Here is a 23,370-nt window from a genome sequence, read left to right as displayed (position 1 = left end):
GCAAATACCTTCATCAGGATATTTCAGAGTTGCTGAATTTCTTTTCATCTTCAATGTTCTCCTCAGAAGAGAAAGTGCAAGCTCATTCAAATTGACAGCTTCCGTCTGAGTGGCCATGGTTGGATTTGAATCAGAATTGAAGATACAGTTGGCTGTCTCATAGGTTTCATCCCAAATGGCATGGTTTCTTCCCCTATTCTCTGTGAAGTGCACAACTTTTGAACAAAGTAGTATGAAAAGTAGTGCACTGTTGGGGATTAAGGTGCCATTTGAGAATATAGGGTATGGCTCCTTTCCTTCTCACACCATGCTTTGTGCTGAGTGAGAGGGAGGTGTTACAGTAGTCTTCTATACAGTTAGGGTTGCATAATTCATTTAACTTTTCCAGAATTTCCAGGTTTTCCCAAAAATCCGGGTTGGAATATTCCTGGAATCAGGAGGGAATAAGAAGGAAATCTGAATCCTCCAACTGGGATTTCTGAAAAATTTGTGAATGTTTGTTGAATTTTGCAACCCTACACACATAAAAAATAATAATAATACTACAGGACATACTTTAGTAATCTGTAGCATACTATACTACACACTGTAGTAGCCCTCGATCATGTGTAGTACTTACTATATAATTCTGTATTAAACTGTAATAAAACATTGTATATATACACTACAGACTGTATTGACATCTTAAGGAGATGATTGTGGACTACAGGAAAAGGAGGACCGAGCACGCCCCCATTCTCATCGACGGGGCTGTAGTGGAGGTTGAGAGCTTCAAGTTCCTTAGTGTCCACATAACCAACAAACTAGAATGGTCCAAACACACCAAGACCGTCGTGAAGAGGGCATGACAAAGCCTATTCCCCCTCAGGAAACTAAAAAGATTTGGCATGGGTCCTGAGATACTCTAAAGTTTCTACAGCTGCACCATCGAGAGCATCCTGACTGGTTGCGTCACTGCCTGGTACGGCAATTGCTCGGCCTCTGAACGCAAGGTACTACAGAGGGTAGTGCGTACAGCCCAGTACATCACTAGGATAAGCTGCCTGTCATCCAGGACCTCTACACCAGGCGGTGTCAGAAGAAGGCCCTAAAAATTGTCAAAGACCCCAGCCACTCCAGTCATAGACTGTTCTCTCTACTACCGCATGGGAAGTGGTACCGGAGTGCCAAGTCTAGGACAAAAAGGCTTCTCAACAGTTTTTACCCCCAAGCCATAAGACTCCGGAACAGGTAATCAAATGGCTACCCGGACTATTTGCATTTTGTGCTTCCCCCAACCCCTCTTTTTACGCTGCTGCTACTCTCCGTTTATCATATATGCATAGTCACTTTAACTATACATTCATGTACATACTACCTCAATTGGGCCGACCAACCAGTGCTCCCGCACATTGGCTAACCGGGCTATCTGCATTGTGTCCCGCCACGCCCTCTTTTACGCTACTGCTACTCTCTGTTCATCAAATCAAAATCAAATCAAGTCAAATTTATTTATATAGCCCTTCATACATCAGCTGATATCTCAAAGTGCTGTACAGAAACCCAGCCTAAAACCCCAAACAGCAAGCAATGTAGGTGTAGAAGCACGGTGGCTAGGAAAAACTCCCTAGAAAGGCCAAAACCTAGGAAGAAACCTAGAGAGGAACCAGGCTATGTGGGGTGGCCAGTCCTCTTCTGGCTGTGCCGGGTGGAGATTATAACAGAACATGGACAAGATGTTCAAATGTTCATAAATGACCAGCATGGTCGTATAATAATAAGGCAGAACAGTTGAAACTGGAGCAGCAGCACGGTCAGGTCAGGTGGACAGGTAGTCCTGGGGCATGGTCCTAGGGCTCAGGTCCTCCGAGAGAGAGAAAGAAAGAGAGAATTAGAGAGAGCACACTTAGATTCACACAGGACACCGAATAGGACAGGAGAGGTACTCCAGATATAACAAACTGACCCTAGCCCCCCGACACATTAACTACTGCAGCATAAATACTGGAGGCTGAGACAGGAGGGGTCAGGAGACACTGTGGCCCCATCCGAGGACACCCCCAGACAGGGCCAAACAGGAAGGATATAACCCCACCCACTTTGCCAAAGCACAGCCCCCACACCACTAGAGGGATATCTCCAACCACCAACTTACCATCCTGAGACAAGGCTGAGTATAGCCCACAAAGATCTCCGCCATGGCACAACCCAAGGTGGGGCGCCAACCCAGACAGGACGACCACATCAGTGAATCAACCCACTCAGGTGACGCACCCCTTCCAGGGACGGCATTTACTTACCTATTGTTCATCTAATACCTTTTTTGCACTACTGGTTAGAGCCTTTAACTAAGCATTTCACTGTAAGGTCTACACCTGTTGTATTCGGCGCACGTGACAAATAAACCTTGATTTGATATTTAATTTGCATATACCACATCAATTCCCCTCCCCCATATCCCAATTTCAAATCAAATCAGGCTTTATTTGACAAATGAAAATAAGAGTAAAAATATTTACTACACAACAAACCAGATAAAAAAGGAAAAGCCAAACATTTGTTTTAAGATCTCAGCAAAAAAAGAAACGTCTCCCTCTCAATGTCAACTGCGTTTATTTTCAGCAAACTTAACATGTGTAAATATTTGTATGAACATAACAAGATGCAACAACTGAGACATAAACTGAACAAGTTCTACAGACATGTGACTAACAGAAATTGAATAATTTGTCCCTGAGCAAAGGGGGGGTCAAAATCAAAAGTAAGTCAGTATCTGGTGTGGCCACCAGCTGCATTAAGTTCTGCTGTTCATCTCCTCCTCATGGACTGCACCAGATTTGCCAGTTCTTGCTGTAAGATGTTACCCCGCTCTTCCACCAAGGCACCTACAAGTTCCAGAACATTTCTGGGGGGAATGGCCCTTGCGCTCACCCTCCGATCCAACAGGTCCCAGATGTGCTCAATGAGATTGAGATCCGGGCTCTTCGCTGGCCATGGCAGAACACTGACATTCCTCTCTTGCAGGAAATCACGCACAGAACGAGCAGTATGGCTGGTGGCATTGTCATGCTGGAGGGTCATGTCAGGATGAGCCTGCAGGAAGGGTACCACATGAGGGAGGAGGATGTCTTCCCTGTAATGCACAGCGTTGAGATGGCCTGCAATGACACCAAGCTCAGTCAGAGATGCTGTGAAACACCGCCCCAGACCATGATGGACCATCCACCTCCAAATCGATCCCGCTCCAGAGTACAGGCCTCGGTGTCACGCTCATTCCTTTGACGATAAACGCGAATCCGACCATCCCCCCCTGGTGAGACAAAACCGCGACTCGTCAGTGAAGAGCACTTTTTGCCAGTCCTGTCTGACCCAGCGACGGTGGGTTTGTGCCCATAGGCGACGTTGTTGCCGGTGATGTCTGGTGAGGACCTGCCTTACAACAGGCCTACAAGCCCTCAGTCCAGCCTCTCTCAGCCGATTACGGACAGTCTGAGCACTGATGGAGGGATTGTGCGTTCCTGGTATAACTCGGGCAGTTGTTGTTGCCATCCTGTACCTGTCCCGCAGGTGTGATGTTCAGCTGTACCGATCCTGTGCAGGTGTTGTTACACGTGGTCTGCCACTGTGAGGATGATCAGCTGTCCGTCCTGTCTCCCTGTAGTGCTGTTTTAGGTGTCTCACAGTATGGACATTGCAATTTATTGCCCTGGCCACATCTGCAGTCCTCATGCCTCCTTGCAGCATGCCTAAGGCACGTTCACACAGATGAGCAGGGACCCTGGGCATCTTTCTTTTGGTGTTTTTTAGAGTCAGTAGAAAGGCCTCTTTAGTGTCCAAATTTTTTATAACTGTGACCTTAATTGTCTACCATCTGTAAACTGTTAGTGTCTTAACGACCGTTCCACAGGTGAATGTTCATTAATTGTTAATGGTTCATTGAACATGCATGGGAAACAGTGTTTAAACATTTTACAATGAAGATCTGTGAAGTTATTTAGATTTTTTTGAATTATCTTTGAAAGACAGGGTCCTGAAAAAGGGACATTTCTTTTTTTGCAGTTTCAGCACCCCTCAGGTTCTCTGGCAGGCTATTCCAGAGGCTGGGGCTATAATAACTAAAGGCTGCCTCTCCATCCCTCTTGGTCCTAGGCTTTGGGATGGTTAAAAGGCCAGTGCCAGATGGACCTACTGCGTATATAACTTAAAAGCATGTCTGAGATGTATTGGGGTGTACAATCGTGGATTGATTTAAAAAACAATAGAAGAATCTTCAAATTAATTCTAAAACTCACAGGCAGTCAGTGCAGAGACCTTAAAACCAGTGTAATGTGTGCTCTCCATCTGGTCTTGGTCAGTACCCGTGCTGCAGCATTCTGTATGTTTTGCAGTTAACCAATGGCTTTCTTGGGTAGACCAGACAGGAGAGCATTACAGTAGCCAAGCCTGCTTGTAATAAAAGCATGGATGCATCACCCTGAGAGAGAAACGGCCGCACATTGTCAATGGTGGTAAAAAACTATTTTGATCACATTGCTAATGTGTGATTCAAAATTTTATTTATAATCTAAAATAACACATAGTTTTTTTTTACCTGGTGTTTTATCTTTATTGCCCATTAATTAAAATATGCAACTAGATTCTCTCTGAGTTATGCTACAGCCTGGCATTGAACCCAGGTCTGTAGTGACACCTCTAACACTACAATGCAGTGCCTTAGACCACTGCGCCACTGAGGAGGCCTGGTCTTGGAGGAAGTTGTGAGCATCCAAGTATTTAAATCACTAAGTCTAATTTATCCGTGGAGCTAGAATACTCTGGTGACACAGAAATATAGCAGTGAAAATAAATGCAGTGCTTTATGATAATGCTGCCAAGGGGTAACATATATCAACTGAACAGTATCGGACCCAAAATCGAACCTTGTGGAACGCCATATGTGATGTGTATTTTCTCTGAGTTATGTTCACTAAGGGTGACAAAAAAAACTCAACCGGTTAAATAAACCAATTTATGCCAACCATGAGTGAGAAACCCACATGCCATGTATAGACCATATTATTGTGTTCCCTACAGGTTATGGAAAATGTGCTCTTTTAGTATTTGTCCAGTAGGTATCCTCAAGGGGAAAGCCCCCACTTCTAACTAGAAGATAATGAAACAAAAACACTATAGCAAATACTACAGTAATGTCTGCAAAAATAACAGTAAATACTATAGTATACTACAGTAATATCCATTAAAAAACACTACAGTGAATCCTACAGTAATGTCCACAAAAAAACTTGAGTAAATACTAGAGTATATACACACACAATAGCTTTTAAACTATAGTATTTATACTATAGTAAACTATAGTATTTTTATGTGTGTACCTGCAGGTTAACTATACAGTACACTATACACATAAATAGATATTGGATATGGGTTTGCAAGAGTTTAAGAAATGTATTAATTTGGGTCACACATAATATTCTGGTAGCGGGGGAAAAAATGCAAATGACATTACATCATGCAGTATGTTCCATCCCAAATGTAACCCCTGGTTACAAACACTGCAGAAAGTGCACGTCGTCATACATTTAATTTCATGCGCAAAACACTGCTTCAAAGCCTAAAGATAAATTACTACCTTTACAAGTCATGCCCTGTAGACCAACATTGAAGTTTCCCCCTTTCGACATTTGGATGTCTGATGAAATTTGGCCTGTTGACTGGAAATGCACAACTACAAATGCTTGCAATTTCATACTTAATCCTTTCACTATTCACAGGTTCCTATTGTAAGATACCTCTGAAAAGAACACTGGCAGGCAGACACACAATGTCTTTGTGTCCTCTGCAATGCTACAGTATCTAGGGAGGGCACAGCAAATCTGACTTTCCGTGACATCTTTTCATATCACAGAATCAATAATATTGATATTGTCATGTATTCTTAGCCAGAAGGAGACATCTCAGTAAGAAACAGAAAAGTATACATGGGAACAATTAAGAGAACATCTTAAAAGTAAAGAAAACATTTGGGGAAAAAACATTGATAAAACAACAACTAAAAGAGTGATAAAATCCCTGACTACAGGCTATGCAAAAATATTTTTAAAACCTAAATGCAGTCTACACCTCAACCCGACTATGTTGTGAAGCTTGGTTTTTGAAAGCTCTGCCATAATTTATCTTAATCTTAGTATATAATCTAAAAGCAAATCTAAAAGCTATTAAAAATGTAAAATTAAATGGTGGAGTCAAACATGTCACATTAACTGGAGGCAGGCATCGTGACAGAATAGCACTGGGCCCTGCATCTATGTCTGCCACGGCTTGTTTACAAATGCACTCTTCATGGTGAGGGATCAAAAGAAGTTCTTTCAAACATTGTTTCATATGGTAACTTCTTTTTCAAGATGCCTTCATGAAAAATTTACGAGCTAGAGCTCCATCTCACAACTTCCCCTTTAAATGTCTGCCAAATGGCACCTTATTCCCCATTTAGTGCACTACTTTTGACCAGGGCCATGGTCAAAAGTAGGGAACTACATAGAAAATAGGGTGCCATTTGGGAGTGAGCCTAAACCTTGGCCTCAGACTGTAGCTCTTTATATATAGTTATACACAGTAAATCCCAGTCTGTTACAAAGTCAGTGGTTATTGTGTGTGCAGTGTAGCTTTACCTGCCTTAGCCCCTCTGAGCTGCTTTGTACGACCCTCAGGGAGTAGTTGAAGCGGTGGCCTTTGCTGTTGAACTCTATGTGTCCAGTTAGACCTTCCAATTCTACCTGTCAAAGACAGAGCAAAAGGAGAGGACATACTGGGCTGTGCATCTCAATGAGAGCTCCAAATGGTATTGCATTAAAACATATACAAACACAATACAGTATATATAGTCTCGGTCTGGCTCAGTTGGTAAGAGCGTGGCATTAGCAATACCAAGGTTGTGGGTTCAATTCCCACAGGGATGAAGTCATTGGATCACATTCACATATTAAAATGTTGGCTATGGATCCAGAGTTCTTGCCCCTCCAGAAACCTCTTTCTTAGAACCATAGAACACACCGATTGGCACGTGTGTTTTTCTGTTGCTCATTCAGTCTTGGAAGTGTGTTTCCTGATCAATTCCGCGTTTGGTTAATGAGGTTTGTCCCCCCATGAGACACTGTAGACAGGGAAGCCTATTTCGCTTCCTCAAAATCCCCAGAATGAATCTAAGATATCTGTAATTCATTTTGACTTCTTGTTATTTTGGCCGATGATGTTTTAGATGCACAATTTTATATCTAACTAGGGTGTTTGATGCAGTATTTCTCAAGTAACATAAATGCGTGACGTGTTGTCTCATGTAAACAGCCATTGCTGCTGGGCAGGTCTGCCTCTATGCTATTGGGTAGAGAGCAATCGCCGCAGCTGTTCACCTCATGTTAGTGGGCAAATGGACATCATCAAATCAAAACCCAACCTTCAATTACCTAGTGCGACGCATGGATGTTCCAAACTATGTTTTAGACGAGACTGACTATGACCAAAATGATCAAATTTACACTTCGTAGTTAATTTTGACACAAGAATAACTGTTTCTGACTCATATCGATTTCATGTTCTTAGGAATTTGTTGCTTTTTAAAAGGCAGTGGCTCTTTAAAGCTAAGGATCCGGATCCTGTTCTTGCGCATGTGTTATTTTATACACACATTCATTTCTCTAACATAGCTGCTGCTCACAGTCCCCCTCCCTTTACACTCTCCTGAACCATGTTTAGCCAATGTTTGCAATGATGATGAAAAAAGAACATTCATTTGCTAATTAGACTGTGATGGGCAAGTTCATTTTGCATCGCCGGGTGCCATAGTTAATTGCCATATGCTGATATCGTGGCGAGAGTAAATAGCTGCATGTACCTCAGCAGCTAAGAACATAAAATCGCTAGACTGCCTATTTGTGTCATGCTTATGTTTGTACGAACATGTATTTTGTGTAAAACATGTAAATAGCTGTATGTAGCCTACTTCTCTCCTGAAAAAAAACAAACATGCAATTGTGCTTTTACTTAGTGAGGCATGGAAGGCAATAGTTCGAACTGTTTTGTGTGCAACATGAAGTTTGTAGGATACGCTAGTGACGAGACAAAGGCAATCAAGTAGGGGGAGCGGCAGTGGAGCACTCAGCACAGCAGCTAATTAGGCAGCGGAGTGGACACTCAGCTAAGGAAAAACAAATATTGTGTAGTTGCTGAAATACCTGTATTTTTAGCGTGGGCAAATTGAGATACAGAAATTCTGTATAGGTAGCCACTCCGTAAAATGTCTACACGCAAAGTAGTGTCTGGACAGAAAGGTACTTCAGAGAATCATGTTTTGGTTGGGAAATCATTGCTTTTAGTGCATATGGTTGACAGTGTGTACTGAGCTATTCTGGAGAGAGCATTCCAAGTTTATGACTAAGAACCGGACAAAGTCAACATGTTGCCGACGCTCATAATCGTATCTTGGAGACCTTTACTCCAGGAGCAGTGTGATTCACTAGGTGACAGGCAAATGACAGGCCTGGATAACAGCCATGATAGAGTGCATACTGTGTGAGAGAGACAGAGCACATTGTGTGTGTGTACATGGGTTGTGTGTGTCAGGGTTGGGCTCAATTCAAATTGAAGACAGTCAATTCAGAATTGATTTGAATTTAAAAATCACCAAATTTAAAAAAAAATGATGTAAACCTGGGATGTGAATACCGACAACCGCCATAACATCTACTCTAAGAACATTGGACGCCTGACGTATCCATTACAACAGACACTATCAGGAGCCGCCGATAGAGCTACCACAATGAGTAACCAGAGACTCTGATGAACTGACTCTCCAGCAGACGGACCGACGATTCCAACAGAGAAGACAACGACATACGGGCATAAATATATTGATTGCAATTATTCCCAAAAGAGCGAGCGTTCAGGTGCAAAGGATTAGCATTTCAATGAATATAATTATCCACTGTGTGTAGTGATCCATTTTGTCTGTCTTTCTCGCTCCACACCCCCTTTTCTTTGTATAGCATATGTATCTCCCCTATCATTGTTAGTAACCAATATCTACTGTTTGTTATGTATTTCTGTAATTATTTAGTTAGTAAATAAATGTTTAAGCCAATTGGTGTAAAGAGGATTCATACACTGCTCAAAAAAATAAAGGGAACACTTAAACAACACAATGTAATTCCAAGTCAATCACACTTCTGTGAAATCAAACTGTCCACTTAGGAAGCAACACTGATTGACAATAAATTTCACATGCTGTTGTGCAAATGGAATAGACAACAGGTGGAAACTATAGGCAATTAACAAGACACGAGGAGTTGTTCTGCAGGTGGTGACCAGACCACTTCTCAGTTCCTATGCTTCCTGGCTGATGTTTTGGTCACTTTTGAATGCTGGCGGTGCTTTCACTCTAGTGGGTAGCATGAGACGGAGTCTACAGCCCACACAAGTGGCTCAGGTAGTGCAGCTCATCCAGGATGGCACATCAATGCGAGCTGTGGCAAGAAGGTTTGCTGTGTCTGTCAGCGTAGTGTCCATAGCATGGAGGCGCTACCAGGAGACAGGCCAGCACATCAGGAGACGTGGAGGAGGCCGTAGGAGGGCAACAACCCAGCAGCAGGACCGCTACCTCCGCCTTTGTGCAAGGAGGAGCACTGCCAGAGACCTGCAAAATTACCTCCAGCAGGCCACAAATGTGCATGTGTCTGCTCAAACGGTCAGAAACAGACTCCATGAGGGTGGTATGAGGGCACGACGTCCACAGGTGGGGGTTGTGCTTACAGCCCAACACCGTGCAGGACGTTTGGCATTTGCCAGAGAACACCAAGATTGGCAAATTCGCCACTGGCGCCCTGTGCTCTTCACAGATGAAAGCAGGTTCACACTGAGCATGACAGTGGAGAACGTTCTGCTGCCTGCAACATCCTCCAGCATGACCGGTTTGGCGGTGGGTCAGTCATGGTGTGGGGTGGCATTTCTTTGGGGGGCCGCACAGCCCTCCATGTGCTCGCCAGAGGTAGCCTGACTGCCATTAGGGACCGAGATGAGATCCTCAGACCCCTTGTGAGACCATATACTGGTGCGGTTGGCCCTGGGTTCCTCCTAATGCAAGACAATGCTAGACCTCATGTGGCTGGAGTGTGTCAGCAGTTCCTGCAAGAGGAAGGCATTGATGCTATGGACTGGCCCGCCCGTTCCCCAGACCTGAATCCAATTGAGCACATCTGGGACATCATGTCTCGCTCCATCCACCAACGCCACGTTGCACCACAGACTGTCCAGGAGTTGGCGGATGCTTTAGTCCAGCTCTGGGAGGAGATCCCTCAGGAGACCATCCGCCACCTCATCAGGAGCATGCCCAGGTGTTGTAGGGAGGTCATACAGGCACGTGGAGGCCACATATACTACTGAGCCTCATTTTGACTTGTTTTAAGGACATTACATCAAAGTTGGATCAGCCTGTAGTGTGGTTTTCCACTTTAATTTTGAGTGTGACTCCAAATCCAGACCTCCATGGGTTGATAAATTTGATTTCCATTGATAATTTGTGTGATTTTTTTGTCAGCACATTCAACTATGTAAAGAAAAAAGTATTTAATAAGAATATTTCATTCATTCAGATTAAGGATGTGTTATTTTAGTGTTCCCTTCATTTTTTTGAGCAGCGTAGTTTAGGCTGGGTTCGTGCAGATAACCAACAATTTACAACATTTGGAATGAGACTGACGTAAAGGTAAAGAATAATTCATGAATAGAAGACTAATTGATCAGATATTAAAATATCTGAAGAGTTATATTCGGAAAATTATAACTTTGTAATCTGAAGATTTTCCCTGGTGCCCCGACTTCCTAGTTAATTAAATTTACATGATTAGTTTAATCACGTAATAATAATTAGAGAATTGATAAAATAACAGTCTTCACCTTTAATGATGCCAAAGACACGACAGGGGCCTCCTGTGGTGCCACTCCAAATTATGCTATAATGGCAGAAGGTTCTATACGTCTCTCGAGTGACGCTGATTCGGTGAGCGAGTTCATTAGAACGTGCGTTGAAGATGTCGTTCCCATAGCAACGATTAAAACATTCCCAAACCAGAAACCGTGGATTGATGGCAGCATTCGCGTGAAACTGAAAGCGCGAACCACTGCTTTTAATCAGGGCAAGGTGACCGGAAACATGACCGAATACAAACAGTGTAGCTATTCCCTCCGCAAGGCAATCAAACAAGCTAAGCGTCAGTATAGAGACAAAGTAGAATCGCAATTCAACGGCTCAGACACAAGAGGTATGTGGCAGGGTCTACAGTCAATCACGGATTACAAAAAGAAAACCAGCCCAGTCACGCACCAGGATGCCTTGCTCCCAGGCAGACTAAATAACTTTTTTGCCCGCTTTGAGGACAATACAGTGCCACTGACACGGCCCGGCCCGCAACCAAAACATGCGGACTCTCCTTCACTGCAGCCGAGGTGAGTAAAACATTTAAACGTGTTAACCCTCGCAAGGCTGTAGGCCCAGACGGCATCCCCAGCCGCGCCCTCAGAGCATGCGCAGACCAGCTGGCTGGTGTGTTTACGGACATATTCAATCGATCCCTATCCCAGTCTGCTGTTCCCACATGCTTCAAGAGGGCCACCATTGTTCCTGTTCCCAAGAAAGCTAAGGTAACGGAGCTAAACGACTACCGCCCCGTAGCACTCACTTCTGTCATCATGAAGTGCTTTGAGAGACTAGTCAAGGACCATATCACCTCCACCCTACCTGACACCCTAGACCCACTCCAATTTGCTTACCGCCCAAATAGGTCCACAGACAATGCAATCTCACCCACACTGCACACTGCCCTAACCCATCTGGACAAGAGGAATACCTATGTGAGAATGCTGTTCATCGACTACAGCTCAGCATTTAACACCATGGTACACTTCAAACTCGTCATCAAGCTCGAGACCCTGGGTCTCGACCCCGCCCTGTGCAACTGGGTACTGGACTTCCTGATGTTCCGCCCCCAGGTGGTGAGGGTAGGTAACAACATCTCCACCCCGCTGATCCTCAACACTGGGGCCCCACAAGGGTGCGTTCTGAGCCCTCTCCTGTACTCCCTGTTCACCCACGACTGCGTGGCCACGCACGCCTCCAACTCAATCATCAAGTTTGCGGACAACACAACAGTGGTAGGCCTGATTACCAACAATGACGAGACAGCCTACAGGGAGGAGGTGAGGGCCCTCGGAGTGTGGTGTCAGGAAAATAACCTCACACTCAACGTCAACAAAACCAAGGAGATGATTGTGGACTTCAGGAAACAGCAGAGGGAACACCCCCCTATCCACATCGAACAGTAGTGTAGAGGGTAGAACGTTTTAAGTTCCTCGGCGTACACATCACAGACAAACTGAATTGGTCCACCCACACAGACAGCATCGTGAAGAAGGCGCAGCCTCTATGAACCACTCAAGTTGTTTTTATTCTCATTATATGTGAAATACATGCTTGCCTCATTGTTGAGGGTAAAGACTGAGGAGTATGATTCCTCAAATATGGAAACCAAGAGAGGAGAGAGTTCATCTGATTATTTTTTAAATAATTAGCTTGGAAGTCCGTCGAATTAACCACACTGCATAGATTTAATTGCCAACACAATCTCTTCTACAGAGAACTGTTCTTCTAATTCAGCAGTTCTCAGGGTCAACTGTAGGAATATCTAAATTCTCAAAGAAGGTGTCAAGTAAGGTGACATTACCAGTGGATTCCGAAGTATATAATTGTGATATAATTGTGACCTCTAATTGAGCTCTAAATGATCAATACATGCGTTACCCAGCCCATCAGTTCTCAGGTATGGTTTGATTTGCGGTCCTCTGAGCAGCTTTTTTCAGCTTGTCAAGTTGAAAGAAGATCAAACTCTGTATGAAGTGTCAAACGTTGTTTTAGTAAATCTGGGGATGGAGAGTGTGAATATGCCATTTCCAAATCAAGATTTATTTGTAAGTTCCCCTAGGTATGGAATATCCTTCCTTAATCTTGCGCTGTACGAAATAATTTGGCCTCTTGGATCAAATCAAATTTTATTGGTCACATACAAGTGATTAGCAGATGTTTTTGCGGTAGTAGCGAAATGCTTGTGCTTCTAGCGCTGACAGTGCAGTAATATCTAACAAAATACACAACATATACCCAATACACACAAATCTAAGTAGGAATGAATTAAGACTATATACATATGGACGAGCAATGTCAGAGCGGAATGGACTAAGATACAGTAGAATAGTATAGTAGAAAATAGTAGAAAACAGTATATACAGTGGGGCAAAAAAGAATTTAGTCAGCCACCAATTGTGCAAGTTCTCCCACTTAAAAAGATGAGAGAGGCCTGTAATTTTCATCATAGGTACACTTCAACTATGACAGACAAAATGAGGGGAAATCACATTGTAGGATTTTATGAATTTATTTGCAAATTATGGTGGAAAATAAGTATTTGGTCAATAACAAAAGTTTCTCAATACTTTGTTATATACCCTTTGTTGACAATGACAGAGGTCAAACATTTTCTGTAAGTCTTCACAAGACTTTCACACACTGTTGCTGGTATTTTGGCCCATACCTCCATGCAGATCTCCTCTAGAGCAGTGATGTTTTGGGGCTGTTGCTGGGCAACACAGACTTTCAACTCCCTTCAAAGATTTTCTATGGGGTTGAGATCTGGAGACTGGCTAGGCCACTTCAGGACCTTGAAATGCTTCTTACGAAGCCACTCCTTCGGTGTGTTTGGGATCATTGTCATGCTGAAAGACCCAGCCACGTTTCATCTTCAATGCCCTTGCTGATGGAAGGAGGTTTTCACTCAAAATCTCATGATACATGGCCCCATTCATTCTTTCCTTTACACGGATCAGTCGTCCTGGTCCCTTTGCAGAAAAACAGCCCCAAAGCATGATGTTTCAACCCCCATGCTTCACAGTAGGTATGGTGTTCTTTGGATGCAACTCAGCATTCTTTGTCCTCCAAACACAACGAGTTGAGTTTTTACCAAAAAGTTATATTTTTATACTTTAAGGTGATTTAAATGAGAAAAGGAACCTTAAATCACCCAGTGAAACTTAACATTATGGCTTGCAAAAGTGACCGAGCAACCAGCTGTCCCTCTCATGATATTAGGCCTAGCATATAAATTCAGGTGGAAAAAGATTACAGATGACAATATACAATAACATTTTTCAAAAAATAGCTAATAAAAAAAAGGTAGAAGAACAATAAAAAAAACAACAACAATATTCTGAAGTCTGGTATGAAAAAGAAACACACCCTGGTCACCTAAAAGAACAAGGTAATCCCGACGCAGATATCCACACATAATGTGCTTGTAGTGGGGAACACTAAACCTATCCAGGAGAGAGCCCTGCTGAAATAGTGAAGGGTTTAAAAACAAGTTGCGCATAATAAATAAATAAGAAATACTTATTTACAACTCAAAACTAGGCTATTTTAAAAGAAAGTATAAAACATTTTATAAATCACATCTTACAGCAATACCACTAAGTTGGCAGAAATGTCTTTAAAGAAATGACGAAACCTAATAATAAAACTTTGCTTTATCTACCCTGGATACTGATACCATCGATAAATAGAATAAAACTTTGCTTTATCTACCCTGGATACTGGTACCATCGATAAATAGAATAAAACTTTGCTTTATCTACCCTGGATACTGGTACCATCGATAAATAGAATAAAACTTTGCTTTATCTACCCTGGATACTGGTACCATCGATAAATAGAATAAAACTTTGCTTTATCTACCCTGGATACTGGTACAATCGATAAATAGAAAGCTTTATCTACCCTGGATAGTGGTACCATCGATAAATAGAAAGCTTTATCTACCCTGGATAGTGGTACCATCGATAAATAGAAAGCTTTATCTACCCTGGATAGTGGTACCATCGATAAATAGAAAGCTTTATCTACCCTGGATAGTGGTACCATCGATAAATAGAAAGCTTTATCTACCCTGGATACTGGTACCATCGATAAATAGAATAAAACTTTGCTTTATCTACCCTGGATACTGGTACCATCGATAAATAGAATAAAACTTTGCTTTATCTACCCTGGATACTGATACCATCGATAAATAGAATAAAACTTTGCTTTATCTACCCTGGATACTGGTACCATCGATAAATAGAATAAAACTTTGCTTTATCTACCCTGGATACTGATACCATCGATAAATAGAATAAAACTTTGCTTTATCTACCCTGGATACTGATACCATCGATAAATAGAATAAAAAATAGAAAGCTTTATCTATCGATTGCTTTATCTACCCTGGATAAACCATGATAAATAGCTTTATCTACCCTGGATAGTGGTACCATCGATAAATAGAAAGCTTTATCTACCCTGGATAGTGGTACCATCGATAAATAGAAAGCTTTATCTACCCTGGATAGTGGTACCATCGATAAATAGAAAGCTTTATCTACCCTGGATAGTGGTACCATCGATAAATAGAAAGCTTTATCTACCCTGGATACTGGTACCATCGATAAATAGAAAGGAGCATCTTCATGGTAATAAAATAAAACTTTAAAACAAAAGGAGAATTGACTCACCAAGACTAAGGCACTAATGTAACCTAATAATAATAATAATAATAATAATCAACTGATACCACTGGCAACGCTATACAGTATCTACAAAAGAGAGACTGAGTCTGCAGTGGTAGACACATTCGTCCATTACCCTAAATCGCCAAAAATAGGTGAACATTCAGCCATTTGTTTCATCCGACCTCGGTAGAATGTTGCCTTCTTGAAGGCCATCACCTTACGGGGGTCTAGGAACTCTTTCTCAGTGCTGTTGTCTGTTTTACGGAGGCGGGTGGGAAAAGCGACACCATACCGAACATCGGTTCATCCACGGTGCAGACTCTTGACATGGTTGAAAGTGGCACGGTCACAAGCAACGCTGGGGGCATAGTCTGGGAAGACAGAGATGGGTGCTCCGTTGCATCGATGTGGGCCAAATTCTCTGGCACGCCGAAGAACATCAATACAATCCTGATAGTATTGTAGTTTAGCCACAATGTCACAAGGTTTTTCACCAGGCTTTCTTGCTTGAGAGCCCTGATGTGAGCGGTCTACAAGGACGTCTTTATCCAATTTGAGGGTTTCCTTCAATAACTTTGAGACCGATGAAGTAGAACTTGAGCCCAGGTCCTCAGCTACCCCCATAATCCTGATATTGGATCTTTGCATATGACCTTGTAAATGTGTGCATTGTTCCTTTAGGCTAGCCACATCAGTTTTGAGCTTCTTAACTGTGGTTTGTAGTGTAGACATGTCGTCTGTGCATGTTGACAAGCCTTGTTCCATGTCGGAGACCGTTTTCTTAACTGTACAAATTATTGCTGTATGCTTTGCGAGTTCATTCTTGACTGCTTGTAACTCCGACTTAATGAAATTAAAGTCCTCACTGAGCGCCTCCTTGAGTTACGACTTGAGTATAGATTAAATGTCCGCTCTGAGGGCAGCAAGAATCTCGGCCTTCAAATCCTCTGTGTAATTTTTTTGCAGAGGGGAGGAGCCACTGTTCCCACTTGTTGAAGAACTCGAGCTCCTCGTCTTGGGCCTAGTATTTTCTCTTTTGTCAGTGACTCCGCTAAACTTAAACTTTCAGGTTATGCGCCATTTACGCACTAAAACAAAAATGGAATTAGGTCAATAAAACTGAGTTCAGTGCTACTCTGTATGCAATGTGTCTCATTCTAAGTACAGCCTGTTTCAACACAAAACTGTGCTTGATAAGACTGGTTCTTTAGCTGTGCATGCATTTCAATCATTGGAATTTCAGATTACCTTCTGAATTGACTGCCTTCAATTCTAATTGACCCCAACCCTGGTGTGTGTACACATGCATGCGAGTTGTCAGCGCTCACCATCCGTAGGTAGTTCATCAGGCTGGTGCCGTGCTCCCAGATTTTGGGTGATTGACAGGTTAGCTGTGTGGTGCCCACGCTCTGGCTGCGGTTGAGCTCCCTCACAGCGGACACCACCACATGCATGGCATCAAACAGCAGGGCCGGGGAGAGCTGGGGGACAGAGGGGGTGAGATATAGAGAGGAGATGGTACATGGTTGAAAGAGAGAGGGAGACAGAAAACAGATAGGTAGAAGGTTGATAGAGATATATAGACAAAGGGGAGAGAGAAAAGAGGTGATGGGTAGAGGGTTAAAGGAGAGCAAGGAAGAATGAGAGAAAATACAGGGTTGAGAGAGAGAGCAAGATACACACTCAAATGCTGGATTAGGAAATTAGAGAGTCTCGATACTAAGCTATATAGTTAGATATTCCATCCAGTGATAGAGTTTCTCTCTAAGTCTGAAAGAGCTTCATTGTAGGAGTGGGAGGAAACTAAGAAAATAATCCTCCTTAAAATGTTCCGCACAATGGCAGGGTGGATTCCAGAAAGATATATAACAATACCCATCTGAATAAGAGAAGGTAGCTCGCTTACTGCTGGTGAATACAAAGTAAGCACACAGAGTCGTGTTATAGAATGGGGAGAGAGAGTAGGCAAATAAATTAATATTCTACAATAGAGTAAAAACAACCTAGTAGTTACAGTAGGAACACAGCTAGCTCTGTTGTAATGTAACATTGATTAACAAAGCCCAAACTGTAGGGGGAGATTCAATGTGGATTCTATGTCTCCTTAATGTTGACGTCAGAAAGCACAACACAGCATCTTCAATCCAATGAAAAGTCCATTAATTAAAAAATAATTTGAAATCACTTAATTAATCAGAATGTGTTGAGGCAAAACTCAAAACCCCAGGGTATTAATTGCACATTCAGCTTGATTGGGAAGAGTGTTGTTGTGCCTTGTGTTCTTTGTGCCATAAACATGCAATTACTGGCTGGGGTTAGTTTGAAACCTTAGCCGAGAAGGACTGTTAAGTGAGTACACTTGATTGAGTGAATGTACTAAAAGCTTTTAAGCTTTTCATCTGTTGTTGCGAGGCAACTGGGGCTTAGTAGATTTTTTGTCATGTCAAGGCTAGGGAATCACCATGTCAGCTCTTAACAATATATGGTAAGGGGGCATGTGAGCTGCTCAGGGAAAACTCTGGGCCCTAGTAATAGTATTTCCTGGAAGGTCACGTGGTCAAGAATATCTCCTAACCCTACCTGTGAATTTGTATCCATCTCTACTTTCAAGGACTCAATTACGGGCACCATTTGTGAAATTGCTATGAAAGGCCTACATGTTATTCTTACAAGTAACTGAGCAATCACATACATTTTCCCAAACCATGTAAAGCACAAATATTGGCTGATCGTTTACGTGTTGTTCCCATGTCTTTCTGACCTTGTGTTGTGATGTCTTCCTATGTCTCATATTGTGCCTTTACTTTTACTTATTTAGCCCGCACTTGCCAGGCCGTTATTATAAATAAGAACTTGTGCTTAATTGACTTGCCTGGTTAAATCAAAAACAATCCAAATGGAGCTTTGCTCACCGGGACCCCAGTGAAAGGGGCATGGTCACAGTTTTCCTGCCAGGAGCGGTTGAGACTGAGGAGGAGGTCAGGGAAGTAAGGATGGCTGTGGTTGAGGACAGAGAAGCCAAGGATGTTGACCCAGCGCTTCACCAGGATGTCATCCAACTGCAGCAGAGAGAACTCCTGTATGCCAGAAGAGACACCAGTTCAGTCGGTTTAACATTTTGCTGCGTGTACATACTGAACAGCACATTCGTTCAACATTCTTTGAGGTATATTTTCCCATTTGGTGGGTATGGTGGCCGTGTGAACACTGATCTTTAGGTGGGACTCGAGGCAGTGAGTGATGTATTTTAAGAAAACTCATAACTTGTGGAAAAGCATACCACACGCAATCACCCTCTGAGCTTTGCTTTCACCTGTTCAGTGCTTTGACATAAATGCAGATGTAGGAAAATGAGATAAGTAACTAGTCACTATTGAAATGCATGCACAGCTAAAGAACCAGTCTGATCAAGCACGGTTTTGTGTTGAAACAGGCTGTACTTAGAATGAGACACATTGCATACAGAGTAGCACTGAACTCAGTTTTATTGACCTAATTCCATGGTAAAATAATATTTACATCTGGCCTCTTACCATTGTGGTGAAGATGTAGGTGTAGTAGATGGACAGCATCCCCAACTCTGACGCCTGAGAGAGGGAGAGATGGTGGCGGGAAGGAGAGAGATAGAGGGAGGGAGGAAGGGGGCTGTAGAATCAGTCTGCTTTCACTCACCCCAAAATAGTACATTCTCTCAGCAGTAGTCTACACAGTGGAATATCATTTGTCTAGGGGTCAGTGTATGACTTAATTTCTGTAGAATGCCTGAGAAACATACTTTAATAAACTAAAGTCAAAGAAAAGCAAGGAGAGTTCCATTTTTGTCTGTGTCCAGAATATATTTGCCATGAGAGACTGTGCTGTCAAATTGATAATGAAAAATGGCTAAACTTGATAAACCCAAACGTTTAACCTCACAACAGATAACACATGATCAGAATTGCAGCCATATGACTTTTAGCCCAGTTTTGTAGAGCACTAGTACAAATCAAGCTGGTGCACAGGCAGACACACAAGTCAATTGGCTTCTGACAGGCTTGGTCAAAAATCACATTGAGAAAAAGGTTGTCAAGTTTGCTCTGCATCATCTGCCGTCAACACTGAGGCAAACGACAACTTAAAGGTAAACTTTACAACCAGGAGATAAGGAATGCGTCTGAAATGGCACCCTATTCCCTATAGAGTGCACTGCATTTGACCAGGGTCCATAGGTCATCATGGGTCCTGGTCAAAAGTAGCGCACTATATTAGGAATAGGGTGCCATTTCAGACAAAGCCAAAGAGTAAGAAACCGTAGCTGTGCTTTAGAATATTTCAAACTTTTAGAGTAGTACTTTATTTGCCCATCTTATAAAGGAAATTGATCAGATTTTATAATGAACAAATGTAAGGTTTTTCAAGGGGGAAAAAATAATAATAATTTGATAAAAGTTTCTTCTGCATAATGTTTTTCTAGAATTTTAAGGTCAGAATCTGCAGCCAATACATTGTCTCCATACAATGTGGATGGAGATTGTGAAGCGTATTGTTTTGTTCCAGTTACAATGCCTCTATGCTTTTTACATTACCCTCAAAGCAGCCGGCACATAAAACTATTTTGAATGTGTATTTCCTCTACACAATCCACCTGACTTCAATTTGCTGCTTCCTGAATCCACATCATTGGTTAGCTCACAAATAATGATGCCTCAAGCCCGAGCAGCTTCTTGTCTGTAACATAATCAAGATTTTTCACACTAACATGATGTGCTTTTAGGGAAACCACTTCAATTATTGCCATTGGAAAGACATCCATTTTATTTTGGGGGATTTTTCAAGTTTATTGGACAGAGAGGCATGGAAGAGGGACAGGAAAGGAGGGAGGAGAGATGATGTGCTAGAGGGGAGTGGGGCTCGAATTCCAACACACGCCAGCACTGACATACATATAAGCTCTGAAGACGCTGTAGTAACCGATAGAACACCCCAGGCCACAGTCCGAAACATCTACCTAAACTTCTTGAATAGTAGAGAAAAAATAAATTCTGTATTCCATGTTGTCAGCAGACATTAGTATTCTCTTTATGATGGTTGGGAAATTTGCCTGGGAAAACATATTTTATAGTTTCATATTTTCAAAGTGTTCATTTCCTCCTGTCCCTTGGGATTACTTTAAAGGAAGAGAAAATTCCAAAAACAATGTGACATTTTTACTTGACAACTTTTTACTTTGCAAACCAATCATAAAGCCAGTCAAATAAATAAGTCATGCCAATTTTGGTTATTATAAATTCATAAGAACATGACCCAAAGCTTTTCCACGGATCTTTGAAACTTCTATTAGATGCTTAACAGAAGCTGTCTAATACTAGTGCTTACTATTCATGTGTTAAAATAGTAATGCTTTTAGTAATGTTATTACCAAGCATGCAATCGTTACCATGTAGGTATTATTGGATACAAACAAGCATAGTGAGTCATATAAACAGATATTGAATGGGAAAATGTTAAACATTTATACAATTTGTATAATGTACATGTAATCTGTTACATGTAAGGGATTACAAAAAACATTAACTAATCTGTTATGTTACCAGCAAAAATATTGTAATCAGATTACAGATAGTTTTGAACTACTACATGATTAATTCGAGTATTACTTTTGAGAGAGGATGTTCGTGGAAAAAAAATAATCTGACACTTCTGTTGTTTTCTCAATGACATTCAAATCAACATTGAAAGAAAGGCGCAAGTTAAAGTTTGTTCTGCCTGAGTGAGTCTGACCACAAGTCAGAGACCACTATGATAACACACCAAATGTGTTTGATGGATCGCGGGAAAAGAGCAGGAATACACTTTTGTAGGCTACAGTCCAAGCTATGTCTTCCAATAGTGCGACTGCTGTCGGCATCCAAAGATTATCCAACTTGAATAAACGTTTGGAGGTAAGGATGACAGCAGTGGTGTAGTCTACGGCGATACCGATATAACTTGTTATTGATATCTACATTGTGCAATGATGTAAATAACACTGCTGCTCTCTCATTTAGCTATTTGCGCCGAACACATTGTGGTTGTGGATGGCTGTTCACAAATCTAAAATGTGTATTTGAACCCAATAATGGTTGAATTCAAGAAGTTTAAGCTGCCTATCAATCATTGTTTTGAAACCAGTGGACAGCCAGTGAAAAATGTGCTCTTGAAATGGCTGCATAGTGCAGATCCCAGTGGTGCTTTTATTTCGCAATCTAATTCATGCTGATTTAAAAAAAACAAAAAAATCCATAGGCCTAATGGACACAAGCTCAAACACTTATGATAGATTTAAAGCTCCAATCTGTAGTTGCTCCGCACACACACACACTTGAAGTCGGAAGTTTACATACACTTAGGTTGGAGTCATTAAAAACTAGTTTTTCACTTAATGCAGCCGGTGGCCACATGTCTGTGGAACTTCAGTTTGTGTCTCAGTTGTTGAATCTTGTTATGTTCATACAAATATTTACACGTTAAGTTTGCTGAAAATAAACGCAGTTGACAGTGAGAGGACGTTTCTTTTTTGCTGTGTGTGTGTGTATATACAGTTGAAGTCAGAAGTTTACATACACTTAGGTTGGAGTCATTAACACTTGTTTTTCTTGTTAAAATTATTTCATGCTGCCACCCCCGTGCTTCACTGTTGGGATGGTGTTCTCCGGCTTGCAAACATCCCCCTTTTTCCTCCAAACATAACGATGGTCATTATGGTCAAACAGTTCTATTTTTATTTCATCAGACCAGAGGACATTTCTCCAAAAAGTACGAACTTTGTCATTTGTTGTCTGGCTTTTTTATGGCGGTTTTGAAGCAGTGGCTTCTTCCTTGCTGAGCGGCCTTTCAGGTTACGTCGATATAGGACTTGTTTTACTGTGGATATAGATACTTTTGTATCTGTTTCCTCCAGCATCTTCACAAGTTCCTTTGCTGTTGTTCTGGGATTGATTTGCACTTTTTGCACCAAAGTACGTTCATCTCTAGGAGACAGAACGAGTCTTCTTCCTGAGCGGTATGGCGGCTGCGTGGTCCCACGGTGTTTATACTTGCGTACTGTTGTTTGTACAGATGCACGTGGTACCTTCCAGCGTTTGGAAATTGCTCCCAAGGATGAACCAGTCTTGCGGAGGTCTATAATTTTTTTTCAGAGTTCCTGGCTGATTTCTTTTGATTTTTCCATGATGTCAAGCAAAGAGGCACTGAGTTTGAAGGTAGGCCTTGAAATACATCCACAGGTATACCACCAATTGACTCAAATGATATAATTTAGCCTATCAGAAGCTTCTAAAGCCATGACATAATTTTCTGGAATTTTCCAAGCTGTTTAAAGTCACAGTCAACTTAGTGTATGTAAACTTCTGACCCACTGGAATTGTGATACAGTGAAATAATATGTCTAAACAAAAATTCAAGCCTGAGCCTGACAAGCCATACATTTTATGAGCACCACATTAAAGACATTTAATGAATCCAAGCTCATAAAAGCACAAATGATTGTGCCATTATCCAATACATATATGATATAGGCTACTGCACATTACGCACAACAGAAAATTGCTGCAAATAAACCACTACTGAAGGACACCAAGAAGAAGAGACTTGCTTGGGCCAAGAAACGCGAGCAACGGACATTAGACTGGTGAAAATCTGTCCACTGATGAGTCCAAATTTGAGATTTTTGGTTCCAACTTCTGTGTGGTCTCTGGGAGACGCAGAGTAGGTGAACGGATGATCTCCGCA

The 23,370-nt window shown here is 41.9% G+C and overlaps 1 protein-coding gene and 2 non-coding genes across 3 annotated transcripts in view; 2 read left to right on the top strand and 1 right to left on the bottom strand.

Annotated features, from left to right (window-relative positions):
• LOC112229088 (glutamate receptor ionotropic, kainate 4-like) overlaps positions 1-23,370 on the bottom strand; it is a 54,736-nt gene that overhangs the window by 18,524 nt on the left and 12,842 nt on the right. Inside the window, exons 4-7 of the mRNA XM_042309191.1 lie at positions 19,155-19,208; positions 18,534-18,698; positions 16,950-17,102; positions 6,648-6,752 (exon numbers count right to left, since the gene is read on the bottom strand). Of these exons, the coding sequence (XP_042165125.1) occupies positions 6,648-6,752; positions 16,950-17,102; positions 18,534-18,698; positions 19,155-19,208 (477 nt within the window). The remainder of the gene's footprint in view (positions 1-6,647; positions 6,753-16,949; positions 17,103-18,533; positions 18,699-19,154; positions 19,209-23,370) is intronic.
• LOC112229166 lies at positions 5,061-5,113 on the top strand. Its single transcript, XR_002950142.1, has one exon. It is a non-coding gene; the product is annotated as a U7 small nuclear RNA (small nuclear RNA).
• trnaa-agc lies at positions 6,863-6,936 on the top strand. The gene has a single exon. It is a non-coding gene; the product is annotated as a tRNA-Ala (tRNA).

Source organism: Oncorhynchus tshawytscha, linkage group LG30 (genome assembly GCF_018296145.1).
Source record: "Oncorhynchus tshawytscha isolate Ot180627B linkage group LG30, Otsh_v2.0, whole genome shotgun sequence".
NCBI classification, from domain to species: domain Eukaryota; kingdom Metazoa; phylum Chordata; class Actinopteri; order Salmoniformes; family Salmonidae; genus Oncorhynchus; species Oncorhynchus tshawytscha.
This window is presented reverse-complemented; position numbering and strand designations above follow the sequence as displayed.